Here is a 13,245-nt window from a genome sequence, read left to right on the forward strand (position 1 = left end):
CACTAACCTTTTAATATATTGCTAATTAAGTAAAATTTTCCTAAGAATTTTACATTTATGTTCATGAAAAATAATAGTCTATGATTTTCTTTGCTTGTAATGTCTCTCTTGGGATTTTATTTTATTCTACTTGAGATAGGATCCCTCTGTCACCAAGGTTCAGAGTGTAGAGGCATAATCACAGCTCACTGCAGCCTCAACCAACCTGAACTCAGGTGATCCTCCCATCCCAGCCTCCAGAGGAGCTAGGTCTATAGGCATGCACCACCACACCCAACTAATTTTTTGTATGTTTTTGTAGAGACAGGTTTTTGCCATGTTGCCTAAGCTAGTCTCAAACTTGTGGGCTCAGGTGATCCACCTCTGAGCCTCCCAAAATGCTGGGATTACAAAGTGTGAGCCACCATGCCTGGCTTCTGTTGGGGATTTTACATCAAAGTTAACCTGGCTTTATGAAAGGATTTAAGAAGTATTGCCTTCCTCTAATTTCTGAGAGTCTATGTAAAATTGGTATTTTTTTTCTTCCTTCATTAAATGGTTGATTTTTCTTCTCGGTGATATGGTTTGGATTTGTGTCCCCACTCAAATCTCATGTTGAATTGAGGGAGAGGTTTGGTGAGAGGTGATTGGATTACAGGGGCCGATGTCCTCCTTGCTGTTCTTGTGATAGTGAGTTCTCCTGTGATCTGACGGTTTAAACATGTATGGCACTTCCCCGCTCATTCTCACTTTCTTCTGCCACCATGTGACAAAGGTGCTTGCTTCCCCTTGTAAGTTTACTGAGGCGTCCCAGTCATGCTTCCTGTTAAGCCTGCAGAACTGTGAGTCAATTAAACCTCTTTTCTTCATAAATTACCCAGTCTCAGGTAGTTCTTTATAACAGTGTGAGAACAGACTAATATACTTGGTATGTCTTGCTCGGGGCCTATCAATTTATTTACCTTTTCAAAAGGCCAACTTTTCACTTTTAAAATTTCTCCACTGTTACCTATTTCATGAATTTCTTATTTTCTACCTATTTGGGGTTGAATTTCCTCCTCTTTTCTAACTCCTAAGGTGAAAAATAAATGTTATTGGTTCCACATATAGGATAAAGAGAAAACTATTATCTAAACCATCTGATTAAATAAATGGAATTAGGTATGTACTGGCCTAAGGATTTTAACACATACCAAGTGATATTACAGACCTCTCTTCCAAACTCTGGATTCAAATATCCAACAGTCACCTCAACATCTTAAGTTGGCTGTCTCATAGATGTCTCAAAATAAACAGTTTCAAAATTAAACTCCTGAATGCCAGCCAGGAGTCCCCACAAACCAGGTTCCCCCAGAACTTTCTCACTTCAGTTGACGGTAACTCCATCCTTCCAGATTTTCAGGCCCAAAATTTTAGAGTCATTTCTTTCAAACCCTAGATCTAATCTATGATAAAATTCTGTTGGTTCTATCTTCAATCACCATAGCCTTCTTGCTATTCTATTAAACCTTGCCAGAATGATCCCATCCTGAGATCTTTGTTCTAGACCTCCCTCTGTCAGAAATTATTTTCTCCAAATTATCTCTCTCAAGTTTTTGTGCAAATCTCATTTCTAAATGAGGCCTATTATGATCATCCTATGTTACACTGCAACTGCCCAATTCGAATCCTGTAAACTTCTCCCTTTACCCTTTTTATCCCATATTTATTTTTCCATAACACTTATTAAATTCTTTCGGGTCTTGAACTCCTGACCTCAGGTGATCTGCCCACCTCACCCTCCCATAGTGCTGGGATTAAAGGCATGAGCCACCTCGTCTGGTCCAATACTTGTTATATTCTAATGTACTATGTAGTTTGCTTCTTTAATGTTTATTGTTCATTGTCTTTCTCCACTAAGATGTAAGCACCTCCTGGGCAGGGATCTGTTTGGCTTGCTGACATAGCTCCTCTGCCCAGAAAGCCTAACCTATTATGGGGAATCGATACACATCTGTTCAATGAATGACACCAGTACTCTGGAAACGCCACAGAAGTGTAATGAATACAAAATGTGTTATCGTAGCTGAAAACTTATTCTCATTTCTCCCCTATCATAGAAGTCTTCTCTGAAAGTAGTATAATTGACTCAGACATCCTTTTCTCAGGCCTTTTCTAGAAAAAAATATCATGTTTTATAAGGTTTACTGCCAGTTCAGAACCAATGTTCTCAAGCCTGGAGGAACCAAAGAACATTTTTTTGTTATATAGTTGATAGTCAGCTGTCACTGTCCTGACAACAGGCACAATGATGACGATTAACAACTGTGAAAAAAAAATCTAAAAAACACTTTTTGTGTTTTGAGACTTAAATGAGAAAGTCATTTAAAACATGACATTTTTGTAAAACATACAAACAGCGATTAGGAGGAAGTCGGGATCGCAGCTCCGAAAGAAGGCGCAGAGGGTGAGTGGACGCTGCATTTCCAGACAGATTTTTACTGACCACAGACCAGGGGATTAACAGGAGGAGGAGCCGCACGGGTCACCAGCGCCGCTGGTTTGAGTGGAGCGGCGCACCGCTCGGCCTACGCCCTGAGGTGGGGGGCGGCGGATCCACGTACAGAGCGAGAGAGACTGAATCACCTCTGAGCCAGCAAGGGGAGCTGAAGCAGGGATTCAAGCCAGGACACTCCCGGGCAAGGGCACGCCACGAATCTCAGAGCCGCTGCTTTGGCTGATGCAGCGGCTCACAGGGCAGCGGATTTTTACTGCCCACAGACCAGGAGATTCACAGGTGGAGAAGCTCCACGGGTTGCCAGCGCCGCTGGTTGGACTGGCGCGGCTGCCCTGCCTGCACCCGAGGCAGGGAGCAGCGGCCCCTTGTGCAGAGTGAGTGAGACCGGATCCCCTCTGGGCCAGCAAGGGGAGCTGAGGCAGGGACTCAACCCAAGAGTTTCCCGGGCAAAGAGGACGCCTCCGGAAACACGGTTGAACACGGGACGGTCCAGCTCTGTGGAGGAGGGGCGTCACCCACCGGGAAACACCCTGCAGTTCCCAGGACAATTTGCCCACAGCAGCTCAACGAAGCCTCTGCAGGCTGAGTGTGACTAGGCTGCCACCTTGTGGGCAGGGAAAACCATTGCAACAGCGGAAAATCATAACGCCCTAATTCCCTGGGACAGACCACCTAGGGGGAAGAAAAGGGGGTTTATGAGTTCAGCTACTACAGACTTAAAATTACCAAAATCAGAAAGACAGCAACTACAAAGTCGATAGGTGGATAAATCCACAAAGATGGGAAGAAACCACAGCAAAAAGGATGAAAACACCCAAAACCAGAACACCTCTCCTCCTACAAGGGAGCACAACTCCTCACCAGCAAGGGAACAAGACTGGATGGAGAATGAGCGTGATGAAATGACAGAATCAGCTTTCAGAAAGTGGATAATAAGAAACTTCCGTGAGCTAAAAGAACATGTTCTAACCCAATGCAAAGAAACTAAGAACCTTGAAAAAAGACTTGACGAAATGTTAACAAGAATGGACAACTTAGAGAGGAATATGAGCGAATTGATGGAGCTGAAAAACACAACACGAGAACTTCGCGAAGCATGCACAAGTTTCAACAGCCGAATTGACCAAGCAGAAGAAAGGATATCAGAGGTCGAAGATCAACTCAATGAAATAAAACGAGAAGGCAAGATTAGAGAAAACAGGGTAAAAAGGAATGAACAGAGTCAACAAGAAATATGGGACTATGTGAAAAGACCTAATCTACGTTTGATAGGTGTACCTGAATGTGACGAAGAGAATGCATCCAAGCTGGAAAATACTCTTCAGGATATTATCCAGGAAAACTTCCCCAACCTAGCAAGGCAGGCCAATATGCAAGTCCAGGAAATACAGAGAACACCACAAAGATATTCCTCTAGAAGAGCAACCCCAAGGCACATAATCATCAGATTTGCCAGGGTTGAAACGAAGGAGAAAATACTAAGGGCAGCCAGAGAGAAAGGTCGGGTTACCCACAAAGGGAAGCCCATCAGACTTACAGCAGATCTCTCAGCAGAAACCCTACAGGCCAGAAGGGAGTGGGGGCCGATATTCAACATCCTTAAAGAAAAGAACTTTCAACCCAGAATTTCATATCCAGCCAAACTAAGCTTCATAAGTGAAGGAAAAATAAAATCCTTTGAGAACAAGCAAGCACTCAGAGATTTCATCACCACCAGACCAGCTTTACAAGAGCTCCTGAAGGAGGCACTACACATAGAAAAAAACAACCAGTACCAGCCACTCCAAAAATGCACGAAATGGTAAAGAGCATCAACACAATGAAGAATCTGCCTCAACCAATGGGAAAAACAGCCAGCTAGCATCAAAATGACAGGATCAAATTCACACATAACAATATTAACCCTAAATGTAAACGGACTAAATGCCCCAATCAAAAGACACAGATTGGCAAATTGGATAAAAAGCCAAAACCCATCAGTGTGCTGTATCCAGGAAACCCACCTCACAAGCAAGGATACACAAAGGCTCAAAATAAAGGGATGGAGGAAGATTTACCAAGCAAATGGAGAACAAAAAAAAGCAGGAGTTGCAATTCTCATCTCTGATAAAATAGACTTTAAAGCAACAAAGATCAAAAGAGACAAAGAAGGACATTACATAATGGTAAAAGGATCAATGCAACAAGAAGAGCTAACGATCCTAAATATATATGCACCTAATACAGGAGCACCTAGATACATAAGGCAAGTTCTTAAAGACTTATAAAGAGACCTAGACTCCCACACAATAATAGTGGGAGACTTCAACACCCCATTGTCAATATTAGACAGATCAACGAGACAGAAAATTAACAAGGATATCCAAGACTTGAACTCAGACCTGGACCAAGCAAACCTAATAGACAGCAAATGCAAAAGAACGGAAACCATAACAAACAGTCTCTCAGACCACAGTGCAATCAAGTTAGAACTCAGAATTCAGAAGCCAACGCAGAACCGCACAGCCTCATGGAAATTGAACAACTTTCTCCTGAATGTTGACTGGATAAACACTGAAATGAAGGCAGAAATAAAGATGTTCTTCGAAACCAACGAGAACGAAGACACCACATACCAGAATCTCTGGGACACATTTAAAGCAGTCTCTAGAGGAAAATATATAGCAATAGGTGCCCACATGAGAAGAAAGGAGAGATCTAAAATTGACACTCTATCGTCAAAATTGAAAGAACTAGAGGAGCAAGATCAAAAAAACTCAAAACCTAGCAGAAGACAAGAAATAACTAAGATCAAAGCAGAATTGAAGGAGATAGAGACACGAAAAACCCTTCAAAAAATCAATAAATCCAGGAGCTGGTTTTTTGAAAAGATCAACAAAATAGACAGACCACTAGCCAGACTAATAAAAAAGAAAAGAGAGAATAACCAAATAGATGCAGTAAAAAATGATAAAGGGGATATCATCACAGATGCCAGAGAAATTCAAACCATCATCAGAGATTATTACAAACAACTCTATGCACATAAACTAGAAAACCTGGAAGAAATGGATAAATTCCTGGACAGTTGCCTCCTCCCAAGCCTAAACCAGGAAGAAGTCAAAACCCTGAATAGACCAATAACAAGGTCTGAAGTCGAGGCAGCAATTAAGAGCCTACCACCCAAAAAAAGCCCAGGTCCAGATGGGTTCACAGCCGAATTCTACCAGACATACAAAGAGGAACTGGTACCATTCCTACTGAAACTATTTCAAATAATCCAAAAAGAAGGAATCCTTCCCAAATCATTTTATGAGACCAACATCATCCTAATACCAAAACCCGGCAGAGACTCAACAAGAAAAGAAAATTACAGGCCAATATCCATGATGAACATAGATGCAAAAATCTTCAATAAAATACTGGCAAGCCGATTGCAACAGCACATCAAAAAGCTTATCCACCATGATCAAGTAGGATTCATCCCAGGGATGCAAGGCTGGTTCAATATACGCAAGTCTATAAATGTAATTCACCACATAAACAGAACCAAAGACAAAAACCACATGATTATCTCAATTGATGCAGAGAAGGCCTTCGACAAAATTCAACAGCCCTTTATGCTAAAAACTCTCAATAAACTAGGTATTGACAGAACGTATCTCAAAATAATAAAAGCTATTTATGACAAACCAACAGCCAATATCATACTGAATGGGCAAAAACTGGAAGCATTCCCTTTGAAATCGGGCACTAGACAAGGATGCCCTCTCTCACCACTCCTGTTCAATATAGTACTGGAAGTTCTAGCCAGAGCAATCAGACAAGAAAAAGAAATAAAGGGTATTCAATTAGGAAAGGAGGAAGTCAAATTGTCTCTATTTGCAGACGACATGATTGTATATCTAGAAGACCCTATCATCTCAGCCCAAAATCTCCTGAAACTGATAAGCAACTTCAGCAAAGTCTCAGGATACAAAATCAATGTGCAAAAATCACAAGCATTCCTATACACCAATAATAGACTTAAAGAGAGCCAAATCAAGAACGAACTGCCATTCACAATTGCTACAAAGAGAATAAAATACCTAGGAATACAACTAACAAGGAACGTAAAGGACCTCTTCAAGGAGAACTACAAACCACTGCTCAACGAAATAAGAGAGGACACAAACAGATGGAGAAACATTCCATGTTCATGGTTAGGAAGAATTAATATCGTGAAAATGGCCATACTGCCCAAAGTAATTTACAGATTCAACGCTATCCCCATCAAGCTACCAATGACCTTCTTCACAGAACTGGAAAAAACCACCTTAAACTTCATATGGAACCAAAAGAGAGCCCGCATAGCCAAGTCAATTCTAAGCAAAAAGAACAAAGCAGGAGGCATCACACTACCGGACTTCAAACTCTACTACAAGGCTACGGTAATCAAAACAGCATGGTACTGGTACCAAAACAGAGATATAGGCCAATGGAACAGAACAGAGGCATCGGAGGCAACACAACATATCTACAACCACCCGATCTTTGACAAACCTGATAAAAACAAGCAATGGGGAAAGGATTCCCTGTTCAATAAGTGGTGTTGGGAAAACTGGCTAACCATATGCAGAAAGCAGAAACTCGACCCCTTCCTGACACCTTACACTAAAATTGACTCCAGATGGATTAAAGACTTAAACATAAGGCCTAACACCATAAAAACACTAGAAGGAAACCTAGGCAAAACCATGCAGGACATAGGCGTAGGCAAGGACTTTATGACCAAAACACCAAAAGCATTGGCAACAAAAGCCAAAATAGACAAATGGGACCTAATCAAACTCCACAGCTTCTGCACGGCAAAAGAAACAGTCAATAGAGTGAATCGGCAACCAATAGAACGGGAAAAAATTTTTGCAGCCTACCCATCTGACAAAGGGCTGATATCCAGAATTTACAACAAGCTAAAAAAGATTTACAAGAAAAAAACAAACAAGCCCATTCAAAAATGGGCGAAGGATATGAACAGATATTTTACAAAAGAAGACATACAAGAGGCCAAAAAACATATGAAAAAATGCTCATCATCACTGGTCATTAGAGAAATGCAAATCAAAACTACATTGAGATACCATCTCACGCCAGTTAGAATGGCGATCATTAAAAAATCTGGAGAAAATAGATGCTGGAGAGGATGTGGAGAAATAGGAACACTTTTACACTGTTGGTGGGAGTGTAAATTAGTTCAACCACTGTGGAAAACAGTGTGGCGATTCCTCAAGGACCTAGAAATAGAAATTCCATTTGACCCAGCAATCCCATTACTGGGCATATATCCAAAGGATTATAAATCGTTCTACTATAAGGACACATGCACACGAATGTTCATTGCAGCACAGTTTACAATAGCAAAGACCTGGAACCAACCCAAATGCCCATCGATGATAGACTGGACAGGAAAAATGTGGCACATATACACCATGGAATATTATGCAGCCATTAAAAATGAGGAGTTCGCGTCCTTTGTAGGGACATGGATGAACCTGGAAACCATCATTCTCAGCAAACTGACACAAGAACACAAAACCAAACACCACATGTTCTCACTCATAGGAGGGTGTTGAACAAGGAGAACACATGGACACAGGGAGGGGAGCACTATACACGGGGGTCTGTTGCGGGGGAGTGGGGGGGACAGCGGGGGGGGAGTTGGGGAGGGATAGCATGGGGAGAAATGCCAGATATGGGTGAGGGGGAGGGAGGCAGCAAATCAAACTGCCATGAATGCACCTATGCAACAACTTTGCATGTTTTTCACATGTACCCCAAAACCTAAAATGCAATTAAAAAAAAAACAAAAAACATACAAACAGAACAAAAACAAGTTACTATAGGAAATGAAGAGCAGTAAGGCCCTTCTCAGTGAGTGGAATGATTTCCTACAATGAAAGTGAAGATCTACATGTCTCACTGACAAATACTGTAAGTATACAGTGAACTATCACCACGGGATTTCTTTCCCTCAAACAGACTGCTGGATACAAAACGTTTTAAATGTTAAATCTGTTCACGCATTTTTAAACAAAATAATATTATTACAGACCAGTAATTCTCAATGTCAGAAATGTTTTCTATTTTCTATTCTTTAAGAGCTGAAAGAGGAGAATCTTAGGATGAGGACATTGTTTTAAAAAGTGTCTAAGGTGATTTTTAACTACACACATACACACACAACCATTTCTTTCTAACTTCTACTAGAGCTAACCAACTCTTGCTAGATTAAGCTTTTATGAAATGGAATAGAAGCCGGTGGCACACAAAATCATAAGCTGTTAATGTTTTAAAAAGAAGAAAAACAGAAACCAGCTACCAAAATTTTTTAAATGGCTCAAATGAACTTGAGATACCTCCCTGTCCTGTTTTTTTCCCCATTAGTTTAACTTTAAGAACAAACTGTCTTGCTTTCTTTGGCCTACTTGCAGATCACACAGCTGAAATTATTTACTTTGAAATATTTTGTTTTGGTTTCAAAAAATAAGGAAAAAATAATTGCTCCCAGTTACAGCCATTTTACATAGAATATGGAGAAAACACAAGGAAATCTATGCAAAACTCTAAATGCATGGCCTAACATTAATATTAATGGACTCTTCAGAACTAAGTACAGTTATAAGTCATAAAAGATTAAACCAAACATATTCTGCCACTTGGCAAAACTGCAATTATTTCTCCTATTTCCTCTAGTATTATGGATTGATTGAAGACTCAAGGAAAGACAATTAACTGTCTCCCTTTCAAGGGAGTTCTAAAGTACGTTCTGCAGATTCTTTACCTACTGAAGGGCTATAATCAATATTGAGAGACTTAGGACCTAATTTTATAGTACGAAACTTTGAAAGACTATCTCTTTGTTATGGTGCTGAAGACACGCAGGCTCTATTGCTTGAAAGTACAATGAACCTGGAGCCTGAAAGTGATTCAACATTAAATCTGACACCTGTGTCAATGCTGAAGTGTGCCGGGCACAGCTTGATACTGCTATTACAAAGCCAAAGCAAGGCAGCAGCTAACAGGGAAAGGGACCTAAGGATCAGAACTACATATAATCAACACGAATTCTGTGAGTGGAAGCAAATACACTGCAGTTCAGATGTTGCTAGATCAACAATGATGGCTGGCAAAAGGAAAAAAATGACAAAAAGAATATCAGATATTAGTAGAAAGAGAGCATATAAAACCACAAAAATCATTGCAGGCATATTCACACACCATGGATAAGCAAACGTGTCCTTGAGGATATGAAATCTTTAGAAACAGTTGTTTCTATCCCAATGCTATGTAACAAAAAAACTGAAAAGTAATGATTGGCTAAGTGATTTCCCAAGCTTAGCAACTAGTGATGAATGAAATTAGTAGCCTATAGACAAACTATACTGCTACAACATTCACATAACTAAATATTAAGGCACCAAGGATTCTAACTCCCACCAACCTCTCTTCATTTTCTCCCTAAGCAACAGGGGAGTTTTCTTTCCTCTCTTGGGGGATCTTGACTATCAACAGAAAAATTTACATTGAACCATTACATAATCCTTATGTAAAATAATCATGGGACTATGGACAAAGTAAAAATTCCTATTTGCTTCCCAAAACACAAAACTAAGTTAAAACTTTATAACTGATAATCTTTTTCTGAATGGACCAAAAGTTTTTGGTGACTGTAATCTTAACACATGAAAACATGCCTATTCAATTTTTTATTTCACCTTCTCTGTGACATTTTAAAGATTACTGATATCATCATATTTTCTTCATTTTCCATTAAACACTCAAGAGCAAAATCATTAAATATAAGTTAGGAATATATTTTTAAAATACTCAATTTCTGAAGTTTATTACCACCTTTCTTTACCTCTTTTGTTTCTTCTGGGTCTGAATGATCCACAGTTATATAAAGATCATTTTGTAAATATTTCAGAGCACTAAGGGGATCCATTTGGGCCTTTTCTTCAAACCTAGAAAATGTAAACAAGAATAATTGTCTGGAGTTATGAGAAAACATCAGAAGTGTCTTTCAGAGCTGGAATAAAACATTGCTATACTGCATATGAGGAGTTGTTCTGGATATCCAGAAAACTGAAGTTTAGGAATCCAGAAGTAACAATACTGCCATGTAGATAGTGTAGATGTGGAGTTCCTGGAAAGGTAACAGTAATGCCAGGTGGTCACAGACAGTTGTGGTGCTACAGGATGGGTAGGAGCATTTCCTACTCTTCTCTTAAAACTACAAGGTCGGACTAAACCAACTACGAAACACAGTGAATATGCTAGGTATTTTATAAAACAGAACTTCAAGAAATCCCACTGTGTTTCATCCAAAACAAATAGACACAAAAATACTTGCTTAGATTTGTATATTTTCTTTTTTTTTTTTTGAGTCGGAGTTTTGCTCTTGTTACCCAGGCTGGAGTGCAATGGTGCAATCTCGGCTCACTGCAACCTCCACCTCCTGGGTTCCAGCAATTCTCCTGCCTCAGCCTCCCAAGTAGCTACAGGCACATGCCACCATGCCCAGCTAATTTTTTTTGTATTTTTAGTAGAGACGGGGTTTCACCATGTTGACCAGGATGGTCTTGATCTCTTGACCTCGTGATCCACCCAAAGTGCCAGGATTATAGGCGTGAGCCACCACACCCGGCCGATTTGTGTATTTTCTAATGGAGATGCTTAACAGATACCTTGGAAACTGAAACAAGTAGGGTATCTTTAAATGAGTATCGTTGACACTGATTACTTTTAATGAGATTATGTCCAAGTCTCAGTCAGTAAAAACAACTGCAGCAACCACTTATAAAGCATTTGTAATATGCTAGATGCTGTATCAAGTATTTTACATGTATCATTTCATCTATCCTCACAATAATACTATGATGATGATCTATTTTATCACCATTTAAAAAACAAAAAAACAACTTCAGGCATTGTGGCTCATGCCTGTAATCCCAACACCTTGGGAGGACAAAGTGGATGGATTGCTTGAGCCCAGGAGTCTGAAACCAGCTTGGGCAACATGGCAAAACCCCATCTCTACAAAAATTAGCCTGGTGTGGTGGCACGTCCCTACAGTCTCAGTTACTCGAGAGTCAAGGTGGGAGGACTGCTTGAGTCTGGGAGGTCAAGGGTGTAGTGAGCCATGATTGTACCACTGCACTCTGGCCTGGATGACGAGTGAGATCCTGTCTCAAACAAACAAACAAACAAACAAACACCCCAACAGATGAAAAACTGAGGTGCAAAGAATGAATCTGGATGAGTTCTCCTAAACAACAACAACAAAAAAAACTATTTGAATCTATGTATCTATTTGAAAAAGATAATGTCTTTTTGTTATAGCATAATTACATACAGATTTATTTCTAATAAGTTGGTATGCTTTTCGAAATATACAGACAAGGGAAAGACAAATTTCCTTTGAGTAGGAAAGATGATGAAGAGCCTTTCACGATGGTGTTCAGGCTGATGGCATCCTCGGTGACAGGGTACCTGTACTTTAGGCAGGGAGAAAGACTAGCAAAATATTACAGCTCTCTTGTACCAGGCAGTACCCTAAGAGTGACAGGGGGCTTACTGCCTTCGGATGAGAGTCCTTTAGGTGCAGGCCATGTTACTCTACCATCTTGTCCACAACAGATTAGATCAGACCATTTTGGCACCTATGCTTTGATTAGTAGTTTATAGAGTGGTTTGGCAGAATTCTTCCCAACAGGGACATTATCCCCAAGAAATGATTTCTAAGAAGATTCTTTCTCTTGGGTAATCTGAATGTGAGAAATATAAGGACAGTAAAGGGCAGACAGAAATAGAGAAGGCAGATTCTGTCTATCTGTCTGTCTGTCTAGGCCACGAGGTTGGGAGAAAGTCAGGAGTAGTCAGAACAGGACAAGCAGATAGAGAAAGAAGCAGACAGAAATACAAGGAAAAGCTACGTAGCACCTGGCTACTAGAATTGTTCCAATATCCCAAACAATTCTCCATCCAGTGTCACTGTTCAAAATGCTGAGAAAATGCCTTAATTCTCTGAATAATCTAATAATAATTTTTTTTTCAGTTGAGGTATTCAAAGCATGTCATTATCCTTTATAACCTGAAATAACCTAACCAACATATACCTACAATCCTATATCCAGTATAAAGAGATCAGTTTCCTGAAAGTTATGTTTTCCATCTTCATTTTCTACACTATTTTTGGCCAGCAAGAACTTATCATGAACTTGTATCTGCAGTCTAGAATCATATTTTAATCAATAGTTCTGCACTGTTCCTAAATGAATAGAAATTAATCCTGTAACAATTTTTTTTTGTCCATTTCTACCCTCAACTCATCATCAAGTTTGGAAACCTGAATGTCGTATGAAAAAAATAACAGGCCGGGCGCGGTGGCTCAAGCCTGTAATCCCAGCACTTTGGGAGGCCGAGGCGGGTGGATCACGAGGTCGAGAGATCGAGACCATCCTGGTCAACATTGTGAAACCCCGTCTCTACTAATACAAAAAAATTAGCTGGGCACGGTGGCACGTGCCTGTAATCCCAGCTACTCAGGAGGCTGAGGCAGGAGAATTGCCTGAACCCAGGAGGCGGAGGTTGCGGTGAGCCAAGATCGCGCCATTGCACTCCAGCCTGGGTAACAAGAGCGAGACTCCGTCTCAGAAAAAAAAAAAAGAAAAAAATAACAGTGGTATTTTATTTATTATATCACGTGACATCAGTAAGAACAAGGAGATACTTCCTTGGCATACAATATA

The 13,245-nt window shown here is 40.2% G+C and overlaps 1 protein-coding gene across 3 annotated transcripts in view; it reads right to left on the bottom strand.

Annotated features, from left to right (window-relative positions):
- The window catches only part of MKLN1 (muskelin 1), a 411,699-nt gene that overhangs the window by 13,146 nt on the left and 385,308 nt on the right, over window positions 1-13,245 (bottom strand). For all 3 annotated transcript variants that reach the window (XM_064373441.1, XM_064373440.1, XM_021673780.2), the window contains one exon: window positions 10,356-10,458. In XM_064373441.1, coding sequence (XP_064229511.1) covers window positions 10,356-10,458 — 103 coding nt within the window. The remainder of the gene's footprint in view (window positions 1-10,355; window positions 10,459-13,245) is intronic.

This window comes from Aotus nancymaae, unplaced genomic scaffold, assembly GCF_030222135.1.
Source record: "Aotus nancymaae isolate 86718 unplaced genomic scaffold, 86718_ANA_hifiasm-v0.15.2.pri h1tg000002l, whole genome shotgun sequence".
In the NCBI taxonomy this organism is placed as follows: Eukaryota; Metazoa; Chordata; class Mammalia; order Primates; family Aotidae; genus Aotus; species Aotus nancymaae.